At 50.1% G+C, this 18,830-nt stretch overlaps 1 protein-coding gene across 3 annotated transcripts in view; it reads right to left on the bottom strand.

Moving 5' to 3' along the window:
• ACLY (ATP citrate lyase) overlaps positions 1 to 18,830 on the bottom strand; it is a 48,641-nt gene that overhangs the window by 12,864 nt on the left and 16,947 nt on the right. For 2 of the 3 annotated variants that reach the window (XM_053893227.1, XM_019435436.2), the window contains exons 10-20: positions 18,402 to 18,463; positions 17,107 to 17,224; positions 15,436 to 15,590; positions 14,731 to 14,821; positions 13,361 to 13,390; positions 10,644 to 10,785; positions 10,178 to 10,346; positions 7,967 to 8,071; positions 6,761 to 6,957; positions 2,825 to 2,906; positions 1,311 to 1,421 (exon numbers count right to left, since the gene is read on the bottom strand). In XM_053893227.1, coding sequence (XP_053749202.1) covers positions 1,311 to 1,421; positions 2,825 to 2,906; positions 6,761 to 6,957; positions 7,967 to 8,071; positions 10,178 to 10,346; positions 10,644 to 10,785; positions 13,361 to 13,390; positions 14,731 to 14,821; positions 15,436 to 15,590; positions 17,107 to 17,224; positions 18,402 to 18,463 — 1,262 coding nt within the window. The remainder of the gene's footprint in view (positions 1 to 1,310; positions 1,422 to 2,824; positions 2,907 to 6,760; positions 6,958 to 7,966; positions 8,072 to 10,177; positions 10,347 to 10,643; positions 10,786 to 13,360; positions 13,391 to 14,730; positions 14,822 to 15,435; positions 15,591 to 17,106; positions 17,225 to 18,401; positions 18,464 to 18,830) is intronic. The other variant, XM_019435437.2, reaches the window with a different exon arrangement.

Genomic DNA, 18,830 nt, shown 5'->3' with positions numbered 1-18,830 from the left:
CCCAGGCGCCCCTCAATTACTTTCTTACGTAAGCCACACAACAACCCAGAATCAGCCCCATTTTACACCTCGAGAAACTGAGGCACGGAGAGGCCAAATGACCTGCCCTGGTCACACAGATCCACCTAGAGCTGATTCTAGCCTGTGAGAGTAGAGGTCACGTCTGAAAGACAGGCATGATTCTATGACCTGCCCCTTTCCTCTTATTTACTTGGGAAGAAAAAAAAAAAAAAAAAAACCTCGCACCATTAATACTTGATGTAACATATTCTTTCTATACCAACACATCAAGATCTACCTCATTCTTCTCCTGCCTGCCTGGGTTTCTATCACATGGCTGGCGCCAGGATGACATACCCTCTCCTGGCCAGCAGCATTCAGGCCGTTCCGCTTTCTGCCCTTACAACGTTGCGAGTATCCTTGCACGCATGCTGAAATATTTTTGCATGCAGACCCCGACGGTAAATCTGCAGGAACGGAACCGCTGGTTTGAAGGAGAGGAGCATTTTGCAACTACACAAATACTGCCCCTGTGACGTGGGTATGGAATATCAGAGGGGAAGGCAGGCATTCCAGGGAGAAAGAACAGGGTGACAGGCTTACTGGCAGGAAGGGTGGAGGGCTTCAGCGTAGGGATTATCACTGTTGCAGGAAGCCCTCTGGCCAACTATTATCTTCATCTGCACACAGCACTTATGGCCTCACACTCAGAGCCTGCCCAACTACTGATCACTCATCAAGGACAAGTGTTTGTTTCCTCGGTTTTGTCATCACTGGATGGGCCATCTTCACGACAGAGGGTCCTGTGAGCTGGAGTACTGGGGCCGCAGCCTGGCTTGCCATACTCAGCAGGAGCCAGGCGACCCGGGAGCATTTCTGTTGGATGCCGGTGACGAGCTGCACTCACTTTATGCCTCCGGGCACTTTCACGTACAGCCTCTCCCCACGCCCTGCCCCAGCAATGCGTCTGGGGTGCGTGCTCTCCCTCCTCTGTGTCCCTTTCGCTCAGCAAACTCCTTCTCAGTGCAAGCGTTACCTTCCCTGTGAAGCCATCTCAACTCCTCCAGACAGAAGTGTGCCCCACGCCAAGCAGGGACTCAGAGCCTTGTTCTGGCCTTAATCTGTTGACGACTGCCTCCCCCAACTGGATTTAACCTCCTAGAGAGCAGGACCCTGACCAGACCTTGCAGTAACCAAGCAAATAAATATGTTCATTGCAGGAACCAGCTGCTTAATGAGAGGACCACACGGTTCACCTCGAATGCCCCTCTTCGGCCTTCCTGTCCAGGAGTGACCTGTCCCGGCCGTACCTCAGAGGAGAACATGGTGGCACAGGTCCCAATGCACCAGCAGACCACGGGCTTGGTGATGCGTCCCTCCTTGATGCCCCGGCAGATCTTATATTCCTCAGTGCCCCCGATCTGCCAAGGAACAAAAAAAAGCCCATTAGTTAGTGGAACCCATCCAGAGTTGCTGTGGGCAGCACCGCAGCAGGAAAATCTGTTCCAAATCAGGCAGGGCTCAGAGGCACCAAGAGTCCTAACTGACAACTTGGCTAGAAAATGAAGAGACGCTGGCTTTGGTCAAATAATAGCCTGGAAAATTGAGATGGGGTGCAAGGAAGAGTTGTGAAAGGGCAGTGGGTACCCTCTGAAGTCCCTGATCTAACCACAATCTAATCTGATTGGATCTGACCTGCTCAGAGGCACAGGCAAGGACAGAGGTCCTAGGACTCTCTCAAACTAAAAAAGTACACTTCTGGGACACCTGAGTGGCTCAGTCAGTTCAGCATCCGACTCAGGTGGTTCAGGTCATGATCTCACAGTTCAGGAGTTCGAGCCCCATGTCGACTCTGTACTGACAGCTCAGAGCCTACAGCCTGCTTTAGATTCTGTCTCCCTTTCCCGCACCCCCCCACCATGGTGCTCCATCTCTCTCTCTCTCTCTCTCTCTCTCTCTCTCTCTCTCTCTCTCTCTCTCTTTCAAAAATAAACATAAAAAAGCAAACAAAAAAAAGTACACTTCTTACTCCAGCTATGCACTTCCCAAGAGACCAAGGCCAGCCAAAAGTTTCTTCTTTATGTTTTTACGTATTAAAAAAAATTTTTTTTTATGTTTATTTTTGAGAAAGAGAGAGAGGCTGGAGGAGGAGTAGAGTGAGGGAGACAAAGGATCTGAAGCAGACTCTGCATTGACAGCACAGAGCCTGATGCGGGGCTCGAACCCACAAACCCACAAACCGTGAGATCATGACCTGAGCCGAAGTCGGATGCCTAACCGACTGAGCCACCCAGGCACCCCCTATTGGCACTAAAATGTCTTGTGGCACCAAGAAGCAAGAACTTTTTCAGTGTTAACAGTGACAACCTCTAAGCCCCAGAGTGTAGGCAGGGAGCGGAATTACCAGGGACCGTCACTTTACGTTATATATAACCAGGGGCGCCTGGGTGGCTCAGTCAGTTAAGCATCTGACTCTTGGTTTTGGCTCAATTAGTGATCTCACAGTCATGAGTTTGGGCCACGCATCAAGTTGTGCTCACAGCATGGAGCCTGCTTCAGATCTTCTATCTCTCTCTCTCTCTCTCTCTGTCCCTCCCATGCATGCGCATGTACTCTCTCTCTCAGATATAAATAAATGTTAAAAAAAAAAATTAAAAATCAACCAAACAAACAAAAAACAGAGGCTCAGGTCATGATCCCAGGGTCATGGGACTGAACTCCATGTTGGGCTCCATGCTGAGTGTGGAGCCTGCTTAGGTGTCTCTTTCCCTCTGCCCCCCTCCCCCGATCACAACCACTCTCTCTAAAGAAACCCAAAACTCACCTCTCCAAGAACCACAATCATTTTGACGCCTGGCGTGTCCTGGTAACGTAGCACGTGATCCATGAATGTTGAGCCAGGGTACCTGGTGACAGCAGAGAGAACACACGGGGTCAGGAGGCTCGGGGAGGTGTGTGTACATGTGTGGGAAGCATGCTAGTACCAGGAATGCTCTGAGGTTCTTCGTGAGTGTGGGTGTCCGGTGAAGGACCATAGATGCCTCAAGAATAATGGCGGGGGTGGGGAGGGTGGTAAGTAAATGAGGCACAAGGGAAGAGAAGGAGGGGAGGGGAGGTTGCTTGGCAGTAAGAGATGATTGGAGAGCACATGTTTGGGGGTTTTAAAATATGGCTGCAGGGCGCCTGGGTAGTTCAGTCAGTTGAGCGTCTGACTCTTGATTTCAGCTCAGGTCATGATCCCAGGGTCATGGGATCGAGCCCCATGTCAGGATCTGAGCTAAGCGTGAAGACTGCTTCAGATTCTCTTTCTTTCCCTCTCCCTCTCTGCCCTTCCCTCCTGCTCGCATGTTCTCTCTAAAATAATAACTAAATAAAATATGGCTGCAAATTCTTTTAAGAAGGTAGAACCTCATGCTTCTCTTGAATACGGGTCAGACTTGATTATTAGCTTCTAATAAACAAAATGTGGCAGAAGCGATTCTAGGACAGTGACTTCCATGGCAGGGTTATAAAGACTAGCTTGTCTGGCACTCTGTCTTGAACTGCTCACTCTGGGGGATGCTGGCCATTATGTCCTGAGGACATTAAGCAGCCTATGGAGAAGCCCACAGAGAAGAACCACCTTACCAGCCCTGTGGATGAGCGACGTCCACCTCGGGCCCGCCGTCAGCATCGCTGACACCTCACACATCACTGCAACCCACCCCTCCCCCACGCCAGAAATGCCCACTTGAGCTGCCCTGAATCCTGACCCACGGAAACTATAAGGACAAATGTGGGGTTTTCTTGTTGTTTCAAACCTTTATTCTAGAGAGAGAGGGGGGTTGATCCCATGACCCTGGAATCATGACCTGAGCTGAGATCAAGAGTCGGACACTCGACTAACTGAGCCTCCCAGATGTCCCACGAGTGTTTTATTATAGTTTGAAGTCACTTGGTTTGCATGATTTTCTTCGAACACAGCAATAGATAATACAGTGTGCCACCTGATGTCCCAGGATTGGCAGGCTATTGCTAGGTCTATATATAGGTCCATATACATAGTTGACCCTTGAGCAATGTGGGCGTTAGGAACGCTAACCCCCACCACATGCAGTTGAAAATCAAACTATAACTTCTGACTCCCCAAAAACTTAACTACTAATAGCCTATTCTTTTTTTTTTTTTTAATATTTATTTTTGAGAGAGCGAGAGACAGAGAGCGAGCAGGGGAGGGGCAGAAAGAGAGGGAGACACAGAATCTGAAGCAGGCTCCAGGCTCTCAGCTGTCAGCACAGAGCCCAACACCAGGCCTGAACCCATGAACTATGAGATCATGACCTGAGCCAAAGTCAGATGCTTAACTGACTGAGCCACCCAGGAGCCCCCTAATAGCCTGTTCTTAAAGATTTTTTTTTAAGTTTCTTTATTTAAGAGAGGCAGAGACAACATGAGTAAGGGAGGGGCAGAGAGAGAGAGAGAGAGAGAGAGAGAGAGAGAGAGAGAGAATCTCAAGCAGGCTCTGCACTGTCAGCACAGAGCCCAATGCAGGGCTCGAACTCACCAAACTCTGAGATCATGACCTGAGCTGAAACTGAGAGTCAGGCGTTTAACCGACCGAGCCCTCCAGGCACCTCCCTAATAGCCTATTCTTAACCAGAAGCCTTATTGATAACAAAAACAGTCAATTAACACACATCTTGTATGTTTATGCATTATATACTGTATTCTTACACTAAAGTAAGCTAGAGAAAAGAGAATGTTATTAACAAAACCATGAGAAAATACATGTGGAGTGCTGTACTATATTTTCAAAAATCTGCATATTATAAGTGGACCCGTGCAGTTCAAACCCATGTTGTTCGAGGGTCACCTGTATTTTTTTTTCTCCTGTTATAGGAGTTTACAAAAGGATTGTTTAAGGCAAAGGATGCTTCTCTACAGATCTTCAAGAGCATTCTATCATGATCTCACAGGTTCGTGAGTTTGAGCCCCAAGTCGGGTTCTGCATTGACAGCGTGAAGCCTGCTTGGGATTCTCTGTCTCCCTCTCTCTCTGTCCCTCCCTCACTCATACTCTCTCAAAAATAAAATAAACATTAAAAAAAAAAAAAAAAAGCAATGGCTAACACGTGTTATGGTATTAAGTACTAGGCATTACTCCAAAATAGTACCCTATTGATGACCCTACTGATTACTATTACTGTTCCCACCAACAAAAACAATGAGTATGCTATTTGTGAAATAAGAAATATCTACTGGGTCTCTGGCCCCAGTTCTTGATGCAGAGCTCCTAAAACCCTTGTAATCTTCTGAGTGACAGGGGTGCTACAGAAAGCTCCTGAGTCTGTTGGAATTTCCCGGGTGACAGGAGTGTCTTGTTCTCACAAGGCAATTTGGTGGATGCCTGCATAGTTCCTGGGTGGGGGCTGGTCTCTAGAAGACCCTGAAGTCATGGGGCGCCTGGGTGGCTTAGTCGCTTAAGCGTCTAATTTTGGCTCAGGTCATGATCTCATGGTTCGTCGGTTTGAGCCCCGCATCAGGCTCCATGCTGACAGCTTAGAGCCTGCAGCCTGCTTCAGATTCTCTCTCTCCCCCCCTCTCTCTCTCTCTCTCTCTCTGCTCCTTGCCCATTCTATCTCTCTCTCAAAAATGAATAAACATTAAAAAAAATTTTTTAGAAGACCAAGACATGATCAGAGTCCTGGAATTTTCAGCCCTACTCACCACTCTATGGGGAAAGGAGAAGGGCTAGAGATTGAATTAATAATCACACCTACATGATGAAGTCTCCATAAAAATCCCTAAAGAAAGGGGTTTGGAAAGCTTGTGGGTTGGGGAATACACCAAGGTGCTGGGAGGGTGGCATGCCCAGAAAGGACATAGAAGCTCCATGCACTGCTCCCTATAATTTGCCCTATGCATTTCTTTTATCTGATTGTTCCTGGGTTCTACAATCCATTCTAGCAAATTACCAACCCAAGAAGTGGGGCACAGGGACCCCCAGTGTATAGCTGGTTGCTCAGGAGTACCGGAAGCCCAGACTCATGATTGGCATCTGAAGTGGGGGCAGTCTTGTGGGACTGGGCCCTTCACCTGTGGGATCTGGTGCTGACTCCAAGTAGATACTGTCAAAACTGAAATGAACTGTAGAACACCCAGCTGGTATCTGCGGAGAACTGGAGAACTGCTTGGTATGGGGGGAAAAAAAAATCCCAATATTTGGTAGCCAGAAGTGTGAGTGTGGTCATGGTAGAGAGTAAAGAAACAGTTCTTCCTTTCACTATTACCGACTACAGTTAACACCTGCTGAGTACTTGCTAAGTGCCAGGCTACCTTCTAGAAACACCTCACTAAATCCTCCCAATGACTCCATGAGGTGGGTGCTATTGTTTTACCCACGTGATCTGTAAGGATGTTAGAGCTCCAGGGAAGGTAAGGGACCTGTCCAGAACGCCTCCCTGGTAAACAGAGAAACTGGGACTCGAACCCCATGGTCTGATTTCAGAATTGGTCCTGCCAACCCCTGCATTCTGCTGCCTCACTATGGCCACAACACAGAGACAGCGTACAGAATTACCCCCAAAGCCCAAATACCTTTGAAAAACACCTTTTCCTGTTTTCTTCTGATATTATGCCCATGTCAGACCTGAGACAGGGTAGAGATGGCCCGTTTTATGGACTTAACTCAGTGGTAGCAAGCAGAGATTGGAGGATCCCGCTCCCCTCTCCCAGCCTGCCCCTCCCAAATGTAAGAGGCCCGCCTTGGCCCAGCTGATCACCTGTCCCCGCCAATGGCCACACCCTCATAGACGCCATCAGTGGTCCGAGAGATGATATTGTTGAGCTCGTTGGACATGCCCCCAGAACGTGAGACGTAGGCCACACTGCCAGGGCGGTACAGCTTGGAGGCCAGGATGTTGTCCAGCATCCCACCTGTATTCCCAATCTTGAAGCACCCAGGCTTGATGCCTCCAACCTGCAAGGGCAGAAACAGCAGTCAGGGAGGAAAGGTAAGCTCCCCACAGAGCTCAGGAGAATCCCAAAGCCCAACACTACCTGCTCAACCCCCTCTGGTCAGGACGGGGAGAAAATGTTCCAAGAGAGTTAACACCTACACACTGAGTTTCTGGCTTAAGAATCTCATCTCTCCCGCGAGCGACATTATGCGGAAAAAAAGAGAACCTTACTTGTAAAACACGGCTCACTACTACTGCACGTTCAGATATGTATACTCAGGGTTAAGTCACCTTGGCTCTAAAAGGGTGACAGCACCCATTAAAGTGTGAAACACAGGTGTATGCCTCTGCTCAAAATCACCCTTGCCTCTGAGATGAAAGCCCCCTTGCTTAACTAAAAGATCTTAGCTTCGGACAAAATTTTAACTCAACCACTAAGTAAAAACAACAACAAAATAGTCACAGAGCAGTTTCTTTCTATGTTGAAGACCTTTGGGCAAATAAAACCCCTAGGTAGATTTTCCTTTGGTTTATAATTAAAGTAATAAAGATTATGCTATGGTTGTATGGAGGTGGACAGAGAAAATCTCCCAGTTAGCCCCTTAAAACTATGAAAGTGACATGGCCTGGAGAGAGTAGATATGGCCCTTTAAAGTAGATATGCACTTTCAATAGGTACTCTCTGAATCTTTTCAACCTAACAGGGAAACAGAAGAGTCAACAACTTAGTTTTCTGTGGGCCCAGAACTTTATAAGATAGCCTTGAACTTAAAAGGCTTGGGGCAACTGGGTGGCTTAGTCAGTTAAGTATCTGACTTCGGCTCAGGTCATGGTCTCACAGTTCCTGAGTTCGAGCCCCGAGTCGGGCTCTGTGCTGACAGCTGGGAGCCTGGAGCCTGCTTCAGATTCCGGGTCTCCCTCTCTCCCTGCTCCTCCCCCACACACACGCTGTCTCTCTCTCAAAAATAAATAAACATTAAAAAAAAAAGAAAGAAAGAAAGAAAAGGGTTTCTGGAAAAGGACACTCACAGTGGCAGGTCCAATGATGGTCACTCCCTTCTGGTCTGCCTTCTTGATCAGCTTCCTTGTGAGGGCCTCAGGGATGCCTTCAGCTATGATGGCAATGGTCCGGATCTAAAGGACAGTCCCTTCCTGTTAACTCTGTGCCTCAGATGAAGCAACGAGGCAGCAACCTATACAGGACCAACCTTCCATGCCCCCTTCCAGGCTCTAAGAACAAAGTAATGTTAACAGTATGCACCCCTTCCTCCCATAGACCTCTGTTCCTAGCCTCATCACTCCAATCCTCTTCCAAAAGGAGAGGTGAGAGGCATAGATACCCGAAACCAATCTCCATTGGTTAACACCACAGTAACTCAGTAACCCAAGCAGGAACAAATGTTTCTGAAAACCCATGACCGTCAAAGTGGCTACATTCTCTCCCATCCAAAAACCCTCAAGACTCAGACCCACCTGTCCCCCCCACCTGTCCTGATGCCTGCTCATAAAGCAAGTATCTACGGCTTTCTCCGCTGTACCCTCTGAGTCTCCGACTCTATGTCCCAGGGCCAGCACGGGACACGAGCTGCTTCCACACACAGACCAGAGACTGGGCTGGGGGAGAAAGCCAGAAGGGGTAGGGGTGGGGGGGTGGGGAGGAGGGTTGGGCAGGAAACATCAAGAACCATCTCTATCTGGCTCTCAGGGCCAGCAAACTTTTTCTGGCTTCGTCGGTCATATGGTCTCTGCAGTAACTGCTAAACTTTGCCTGTGTAGCATGAAGGCAATCATGGACAACATGTAAATGAATGAATATGGCTGTGTTCCAATAAAAGTTTATTTATAAAAACAGAGAGCTAAGTTTGACCCTTAGGCTATAGTCTGTTAACCTTTGCTCAAGAATAAAAAAATAACTCATTTTCAGCAGGTGTGTTTTCGTTTTTGTTTCACTGAGATGGGAACAAAAGTTTACATTCTCCAATCATAAGCTGAACTAGGCCAGTCTGGGATCAGACAATAATTTTGAACAGAAGAATCAATATCTTAATCTATAAAGGCTCGTACAGAGGGACCTGGGTGGCTCAGTAAGTTGAACATCTGACTTTGGCAGGTCACCATCTCACAGTTCGTGAGTTCAAGCCCTGCGTCGGGCTCTGTGCTGACAGCTCAGAACTTGGAGTCTGCTTCAGATTCTGTGTCTCCCTCTCTCTCTACCCCTCCCCGCTTGCACTCTGTCTCTCTCAAAAATAAACGTTAAAAAAATGTTAAAAAAAATATAAAGGCTCGTACAAATCAGTAACAAAAATGACAAATACCTCAACAGAAAAAAAGGAAGGGAGAGCAACTCGTAAAATATAAATGGTCAATAAATGTTTTTGAAAGTTCATCTTAGTTAATGATCAAAGATACACAAGTTAAGTAGAATGCCTATCACTCGTCAAATATGTGTTTTTATAACGCGAACATTCAAGTGTTGGCCAGGGTACAGGGAAGCAGGCATTCTTGGACTAGTGATGGAGATTATGTCCATACAACTTTTCTGGAGGGCACCTGGGCAGGATGGATCAAACAAAGGCTTTCAAATCTGTATATTCTGATGCAGCAGTCTGACTGGTTTAGACATTTGCGCTGGGGAAATAATTAAGGATATATGCAAATGTTCATCTAAGATGCTCACCATAAGACCTGAAAAAGCAAAACCGATGTTGCCAATAAATATTTATTGATGTAGAAAAAGTAACTGAAAACAATGGATTACAAAATAGTTACATACAGTGTTATTCCACCTGTTCAAATCCAGAAAAAAGTGCTGATAAGGATACACTCAAACGTTGGCAACCGTGTTTCTGAGAAATAGGACTTACTTAACTGAAGCATTTATGTTCTTCTTTTTATTTAACAGTATTTAAGTTTTCTTTGTAATAAATATGTAATGACTTCATAAGAAATTGCTTTTGATTCTATTCTTAGAGCCAGTCCTAGCAGCACAGGGAGGTTCTGGCAGAGGTAGATGATCCTGAACGGACTCTTTGTTAGTCCAGGTAAGCAGCCCTGTCTGGCTTGCCCGCCCTCAGTTACCACCCTACCTCCCTAACCCGACCTTCCGAAGATCAAGTGTATCCAACCACTTTCGATCGCCAGCCAGTCCCGAGTGCCAAGCCCTTTAGCCCAGGTGGCAGTGCCGGCTGACACCACTCAAGGGCTTTCCCTGCTTCCCCACCCCAGGACCCAGTGATCTACCTGTGAGTAGTTCATGGTCTCGATGGTACTGTCATAGGCTGAGCGGAGAGAGGCAAAGTTGATCAGCACGTCTACTTCTGGGTGCTTCTTCATGGCATCAGCCATGTTCTTGAAGACAGGGATCAGGATCTCCTTGTGACCCCAGTAAAACTTCTGCTTGTGGTCCCCGCTGTGAGAGAGAAGGAGGAGGGGTCAGGACAGCCCCAAACTGTCCGGGCTGGGGAGGGCGGAGCCAAGGGAGGAGCTTCATCTAGAAGGTGGAAAGACAGGGCCTCTGTCCTCAAAGAGTTCCAAACTCTGGGGAAAAGATCCCCCAGGAATATGGATCGCCCCAGTCTGGGATGGCAGGTGCTTCCCCACCCAAGGGGATAATCTTGCTGGCTCCCCCCAGCTCTTAGTGAGGGGGATGAGATGAGGAAATCCCACTTGGCAGCCATCTCTAGTTTCCCGCCCTGGTGGGACTCACGTGAAAGGGTACACCATGGCGGCCACGGAGGGCTCATCTCGGGAGCAGACGTAGTCAAAGTCCAGCATGCCCTGTACAGCCCGGGTCTGCATGCCCCACACGATGGCCTTTGTGTGGCGGCTGAAGAGGGTGGCACTCTTTCCTGGTGGGCAAAGACACAGCGAGTGCACCCAGAACACACACCCCCGGGAGACCCTCAGGGGCTGCCACACCCCTCCATGCCCAGTCCAGGGAGGGGGGCTCATCACCACCGCAGAGCAGCGTCAAGAGGATGGGATTCTGAGAACTTGGGGAAGAGGTGCCTTGTTTTTTCTGGAAAGAGGGGGCAGAGAGAGCAAAGAGAGCTAAGAGGACCTGCCTGGCTGGTAAAGAGCTAGCAACGAACACAGAAAGGACTCCCATGCAGAGAACAGGTCCACAGGCAGAGAATCCCTATAGGACCTGCTCACCTTCACAGGAAAGGAGTATAATCAGCATTTTGCTTATATGCCAACAAAGGCTTGATAAATTATTTTTAAAGTCACCAAGAAAAAACTAAGCTCTCCTAATTCTAGTGCCTGCAGGATTTTAAACAACCCAACAATCACCACCTCTAAAGCTGGACATAAATCAGCTTGGGTCAGGATCCGAATCCTCATGATTCTAGGTCAGTGTAGGTCCAAAGTAGAGGCTGGCCATGGCCTTACTATTTCTACCTGAGGTTCTGGCCTAGGTACACTGGCTCTCAGCACCTCCCCACATTCTCTGTGCTGTTCCTCCTGCCCTCCTCCCTCTGGCCCTTTCCTGATCAGAACAATGCTCTTGGCTGGTCCTGCAGGGCAGAAAGGAGAGGCAAAAGAAGGGGGGGGGAGAAAGGGCTCAGAAATGCTTCCATGCCTTGAAGGGAAACGCTCCTTCGCCACCCTGCAGGCAGGTGACCGGACTCTCCCTTCTCTGCAAGTCCTGCTGGAGGAAAGTAGCCCCCCAGGGAGGTTCTCAGCTCCCCCAGGGAAATCAATGCACTGAGCTCCGTGGCCATCTGGTATTAATTAACCTAGTGTACTAGTCTAGTGTGGGCTTTGCTAATCAGGCTCAAGATGTGATTTAATAAATTTGAGATCACTCTCCCAAGGCATGTGGGGTTCTCATCCCTACACAGGCTTGCTTCTTCCCTCCCAGCTGTAAGCTTCCCATAGCACAAGGCTCCTGCTGTTCCAAATACCTAGGACTTATTGTCACCGGACCCATCTGGGTTTTCACAAGACACGGGATCACAGAACAAAGGAAGCCACCTAATCCGGTACCCTCACTTCCCAGTCCCAGGAACCGGAAGCTTGGAGATGCCAAGTGACAGAGATCCTGTCATCTAGCATCAGAGCCAGATTATATACTAATTTAAGGTGCAGCTCAATTGTGCAAAGGAGGAGGGGAGATACAAACCAGGGTGGCCCGGCCCCTCCCCACCCTCGCAGGAGGGGGGCCCAGACGGACCCAAGTCAGAGTGCGAGCAAGCACACATACACACATCTGTCTACCCAAAAGACTACAGAAAGGGACAAAGCCTGGAATCTCTAGAAGCCCAACTGTACCTCCAGCGTGAAAGGCGCAGAATTAGAGCACAGAGAAGGCTGTCATCCTCAGCTAACCAGCAGCAAGGGCCTCAGAGAACCCCTGCTGCAGGCCTAACACCCCCACCAGACGCCCCTGCTGGCTGCACTATCTGTCCTCCTCTCCCTCCGAAGTCTGGCTCAGGAACTAACAATAAGATAAGCCCACCCCTTGGATGCAAGAGCTCTCAGAACTGGAGTAGACCCCTGTTCTCTCGGCACAGTGCTTGGGTCATTCAGGTAACAAAGGATCTCGCCAGAGACAGGAACCAGAGGGATTAAAGGGAGATGGTCAGAGGTTTGCATTCCTGGCCTTTCCAGGGGGATACCTGACCCTAGCCTAGGTGCCCCTTCCCCTCCCCTTAGCAAAGTATCAAAGGTCATCATCAGAAAATTTTTCCCCCTCCCCTGGAGCAAAATCTTTCATAGCTGTGAAAGTCAAAAAGTCAAGCAGAAGCAGAAACCCTGACACTTTGAAGCAATGAATCCATTCACTTTAGGCAATAGGCGAATGTGTCTTTGCGTGAACGTGTGAGTGAGCACTGAAAATGTCCCTTGTAAGCAGTGACCTCATTCACCAGACCAAACCCAGATCCCCTCCACAGATTTACTGCACATCCATCCAGGCTTCTACATCTCCCCTTGTCCAGCCTGTCTTCCGCAAAAACCCAGAGAAATCTAAACCCATGGCTGGCACTGAGAGCTCAGGGATGCAGCAGGCAGGAGTGAGGCTTGGCAGGAAAAGAGGCCATGAGACCCAGATGGGAATCGGGAGAGCTGAGGCTGCCCTCCGTGCGCCTGTGCTGCCACCACCCTCCACCCCACTTCAGTGTCCATGGCTCCCTCCTTCCCAGGACTCCCCTCCCTCCTCAGCAGGCGCCACCCCTACTCTCCAAGGCGTTGGGCCCAGCTGTTGCTCCTACGCTCCACGCCATGTCCTGTCCTGAGTGTAGAGCCAGAGACAGCCGGCCAGGAGAGTGCTGAGTGGGGGTGGGAGTGACTAAGCAGGGGTGGGAAGGGGAGGGAGAGCAAGGACTAGGACTTGGGTGGGGGGAAACAAAGCACACAGTTAAGACTATAACCCACTAACAAAGCCACACACAGAGCTGGGGCAGGGCAGGGGCATCCTACCTTGCAGGGATCTTGGACTTGGGACTGAATCTGTCAAAGAAAATGACCAAGGCAACTGAGTCACCTGCTGGTAGTTGGAGGCTTTAGAGGGAGAGGGTGGGAAAAGGGAAGGATCCCAAGGACAAGCCTCACAGGGCTGACGCCCTCACCAAGTCTTGTCTATTCCACAATGGACAGGAGTGAAGCCGACCGAAGAGGAGAGAGTGCTGATCAGCACAGCAGAAGCAAGAGAGGGCAAAGGGCCAAAGGGGCAGAGAGGGGGCAGGAGGAGCCAGAAGGCTTGGAAGGTGTGCTGAACACCAAAGCCCCCAGGCCTGGTGGAGGGACAGCTGACCCCATCACACCCTTGAAATGCCAATCCCGTTTTGTCCCCATGAAGCCCAGTAAGAGGATCAGGTTATCGTAGAGCTGGACTTGTCATTCTGTGGACAAAGCTGCTGGTTTGGGGACTGCGGGGAAACAGTGTGCAATCTTGAGTGCCTGGAGCCAGTGTAACTATTTCCCAAAATGCCTCAAGTGCAGACTTCCTGTACCAGGAAGGGGCTACATTAATTAACACTGGCTGTAAGAGCTGGGTGGTGGCAGGGGTCGCATCTGATGAACCAGAGGACGGACAGACACAGAAGGCAAACTGCGGATGGGCTGGTAAATGACGTGTGCTCTTACGGTGGGCTCACAGGAAGGGGGGGTCTTTGTAGGAGCCCCAAGAGGTTGGGCAGGCAGGAACCACTGTGAGGGCCCTTGCTCTGCTGGACCAGCTCTAGGCTCCTGCTCTCCACTTAGAAGTGGAGTCTGGGAGGGGCGCCTGGGTGGCTTAGTCAGTTAAATGACCAACTTCGGCTCAGGTCGTGATCTCCCGGTTCATGAGTTTGAGCCCTGAGTCAGGCTCTGTGCTGACAGCTCAGAGCCTGGAGCCTGCCTTGGATTCTGTGTCTCCCTCTCTCTCTCTCTTCCCCTACCCCACTCATGTTCTGTCTCTGTCTCTCTCTCTCTCTCTCTCTCAAAAATAAATAAACATTAACAAAAAGAAAAAGGAAAGAAAAAAAAGAAGTGGAGTCTGGGAGGCCTTGCCACCCCCAGGTATTTCTGTCGCCCTGTCTCCTTCGCCACTTCACACAGCCCCACGGAAGTAAGGGGACAGAGGGGAAGACAGTGGGGAGCGAGGTGACCCAGGTGCAGCGTGGGGAGCCCACAGAAAGGCTCAGGAAGGTTCAACTCTTCATGTCCTCGTGTCCATTTGGCCCATGTGCCATGCACACTCTTACAGCACAGCCCAAACCATGTTCCGGCGCCCCAGCAGGGCCCACCCCAGCAGGGCCCAGAAAGGACAGGCAGACAGGGAGTGCCTGAATCTGCTGGCTGCCACTTACCTTGTGGCATGGCAGGCTTGGCCTTCTTTGCGGGTGCCACCTCATCAGCCCTGGACTCAGAAAAAGATGCCGTCCTACTGGGGGCTGGAGTCTGGGGTGGGACAAGGAGACAAGAGTCACAGGTAGCAACTGGGAAAAAGAACTATTAGTCCTTGAGCTTTGGAGCCTTAAGGCCCCAAAGAAATCAGGTAATAAGAATCCTGTACAGCACTATCTTCTACTAAGTGCTTGCAAAAGTACTACTACAACAACCCTCTTGAGATAGGAATTAGTATTGTTCTAGGTCACAGATAAGCAAACTGAGGCTCTGGAGGGTAAGACACCTGCCAAGGTCTCTCTCTCAACAGGATTTGAACTCCAGTCTGATTTAAAAACCCCTGGTCTTGGGGCATCTGGCTGGCTTAGTCTGTGGAGCATGAGACTCTTGATTTCGGGGTTGTGAGTTCAAGTCTCACGTTGGGTAAAGAGCTTACTTAAGAAACTAAACTAAACTAAACTAATAAAACCCGGTAGGCTTTCCATTATACTACCTTGATTGGGCAGAAAAAAAGCCAGCAGAGATCTAGAAACCAACCCGTCTGTCTCCAATGCCCACAGACGACTAGGAACAGAAGAGGGGCACTTGTGTCCTGGATGGGAGGGAGGTAGGAGAGGGTGACAAAGATGACAAGGCAGGTTTTAAGGCAGAGGAGAGGGGGCACCTACCGAGGTACTCCCACTGGCATTAAGGAGGAAGTTTGCAGTGTGGGCCGCTGTGGGTGGCTGGTTGGGGATGGGCCGGTGGCCTAGGGCCATGCCCACAATGGCTGTCATGTGAGTTTCAGTCCCAAAGACATGGATGGGGATCCCAGTAGTCTTCCCTGTGAGGGAAGAAAAGAATCCATCATTCAAGTCTTCAAATAAGTGTCCACGTCCACACTGCTCTGCAAGGGGCCCTGCCTGGCATCTAGTGCCTTCTGCACAAGGCCAATTACCCAAGATAGACCAACCGTCATATTTTTACCACCAAACAAATCTCCATAAAGACCACCTGCTTTGATAAGAGCAAGGCCTGGCTTTACCGACACCCTGAAGTGCAACCACAAGCACCGTCCTGCTGTGGGCAGCAAGACCCTGGCCCTCCCATCCCTCGACCTCGACTTCCACCCGGCCTGGCCTCTGTGCCTGGGCCTTGGGCTCATTTCCTCAGGGCTCCAGCCCCCCTCGGTCCTCTGTGTGGAGCTCTCTCGTCGCTCGCCACCTCCTCCTCCATCTCCCCTGCCACTTCACTGTACACATCCCTAACTGAGAGGGATCAACCTCTTAGTAAGTGTTTACTTATTTAATGTTCTGTGAGTTTAATGGCCAGACCGTGACTAACATTCACCATGCTGTCCCGAAGGCTGGGCCCATGGCAGGAACTCAGCTGTAGGTGAAAACGAGGACCTGGCACCCCTTCAGGTGATTGAGGCAGGTTCCTATTTGCCACGGATACCAGATTTGCAAAAATGGGAAGATGGCAAGCTTTTGCCCCTCCAATCAAAGGGCATGGCACGCGTCTGTCACCCCTCCAACGCTTCATGTGAATTCCTGCTCCCCACATAAGTGCTCCTAGCAATGAGGTCTGCACTCTGCTCTCTTGTTCTACCAATTAACCAATCGTCCCCACCTCTCCCCCCACAGCCCAAGGGGTCTCCACCCTCCTGCCCCTGAGCCCGCACTCCACCCAGCAGCCAAAACAACCCTTCTAACCCAAAATCAAGTTGTGCCACTTCCTCAAAGTCTTCCAGAGGCTGCCAGCCCAGGGTCACGGCCAAGTGCTCCCCCGTACCTGTACCAGTCCCACATAGCTCCCACTGCCTCCCACCCTTACCTGCCAACACCCTGCCCTCGCTCCCTCAGCCCTGCCTGCTGGTCCTGCACAGTAGCACGCTCCCATTCAGGGCCTTGGAACTTGGCCTTCTCTCTGCAGACACTGCTAAGTGCTCTCTCCTCTCCTCCAGGTCACTGCTCAAATGTCACCGTTTTGGGGGGGCTTCCACCGATCACCCCATTAAAACCGGCCCTGTCCCCTCCCACGCAAGCTATCCCTTTACTCGGCTTTGTTTACCTTCATGTCACCTAGCGCCACCTGACATTACTGTCGATGTTTTCAACAGCACGAGGGATTGCTGTCGGTCAAATGTACAGCTGCAACCCCAGTGCCTGGCACACAGGCCACACAGAGCAGGTGTTCCGCAAATATCTGTTAAATGAACAGCTGAATGGAAATGTTTTCTGAGCCATTGTGAAGTTCAGGTCGAGCTCTGCATCAGAGGAGCGCACACACTGGAAGTAGAAGCAAGTGTCCGAAGACCCGGCACAGAGCGCTGGGGACAGAAAAGGTCGCCATCTTACCGACTTCTCCCATCACCCGCAAGCCCTCCTGATAGTTGGGGCCGCCTCTTCGGACAAAGATCGTGACCTCGTGCTCCTTCAGGGGACCCTGGTAATCTCGAATTGCTCTCACGATGCCCTGGAAGCAGGAAGGGATGACAGACATGTGCCTAAAAATAAGGCAATTATTTATAATCACGATGAACGAACATCCCAGGTGTACCTAACAAGGACTGCTTCTCACGAAGAAGCATGGCAGGCCCCGGCAGTCAAGAATTCACACGTGTGGACTGGACTGCGCACAAGCAACCGAAAGGCCCAGGACATGCAGTCGCTTGTGATGTTGCTGGGGCAGCAGTTTGGAGTCCCTGGGAGTCACACCCCTCAATGCATAGGGTGCCGTCTCCAGTCATTCTTGTTATCTCTTATTGCAGCCGGGGCAGGTGGCGAGGATCTAGACCAGGGTCCTATGCAAGGGTTCTCAGAAGTATCAGGATCTAGTCCACTTAAATATCAAAGTCCTACTAAAGTTTCTTCCAGCGATTTTGGAGAACAGCCCTTGCAATGGGTTATCAACTCTGGAAACAATTTGGGAGAATGAACAGGTGTGCACCAATGCGGTCTTTCCTGGGTCAGAAGTCTAATTTCTGTCACCCAAGGCATGCCACCTGGTTGCTGTTCCAGAAGTAACCATCCATATCGACAGGGCTGCCTTTATTATAGGGTTGCTCAAAAGTTAAAATAAAACTGCCAAGGTTCACCTGTTTCAGATTGGTCTGTTGAATCAGGACCCATTAGAGAGACTCTGTTTTTGGCAAGACTGACGAGGCCTGGTCCCCCACTTCATGAGAGCTCAGACTTTCAAGGTGGACATTTATTTATCCATCATTCTCAAATATGCACTACCAGAAGGGACATTCCCTGAGCGTCGGACAGTACAGAACGAGAAATGGCCTCCTGAGGACTCTCGAGCCAGGTTAGCTCTGTTGCCCTTTTTGACCAGCAGTCCCACTCAGAACTGTGTGCCCTCACCCCTGACCTGTGCACAGGGACCAGGCTGACAGGCCTCAGCTGGATGAGCAAGAGCCTCAGATCATCGATCCATTTTCCTCATTCTGACCTTTTGGAGAAGACCCAAATCTATCCCAGCGTCTTCTGCATCCCCAACAAGGGCCCCTGGGACAAAAGCCCCTACTCAGCTGGGTAAGTCATGGAAACCTGCTTCTGCCTCAAACTTTGCTTACAGAAACCTCCCTTCCTGGCTTTTCCCAAACCCACATTCCCCAGAGACTACACGGTCCCCGGTGGCTGGTTACCTTGAATGTGGCAGCCACATTGGTGAAGTTTGCAATGCTGCCTCCAATGATGAGGATCTTGCCTGTGTTGGGAGTAAGAGAGGTCAAAAAAGGGTTAGAAAAGTAGAACATCCTACCAGAAATCCAACCGAGGGCGTTCTCTCTTCTCTAAGCACGGATCCCTCAACTGTTAGGAGGTGTCAGTGCAGAGGCTGGGTGGGGTGGGGAGCAGGCTGACCTCCCTTGACATCCGTTCAGTCTTAACCAATTCAGCTCTCCATTACCCATGCCACTGAGCAGGTGGTTAATCCAAACCCACAGAACCTCTACGTCATTCCTGGCTGCCACTGAGAAACCCGGTTTAATTTCTGGATACTCCTGGTAGGAATCTCTATTGGCTCAAAGGAAAGGGAACTGGTATGTGTAGCCCCCAAACACTAGACAGGCGGT

Source organism: Panthera pardus, unplaced genomic scaffold (genome assembly GCF_024362965.1).
Source record: "Panthera pardus isolate Hobbes unplaced genomic scaffold, ASM2436296v1 HiC_scaffold_3, whole genome shotgun sequence".
Classification (NCBI taxonomy): Eukaryota; Metazoa; Chordata; class Mammalia; order Carnivora; family Felidae; genus Panthera; species Panthera pardus.
This window is presented reverse-complemented; position numbering and strand designations above follow the sequence as displayed.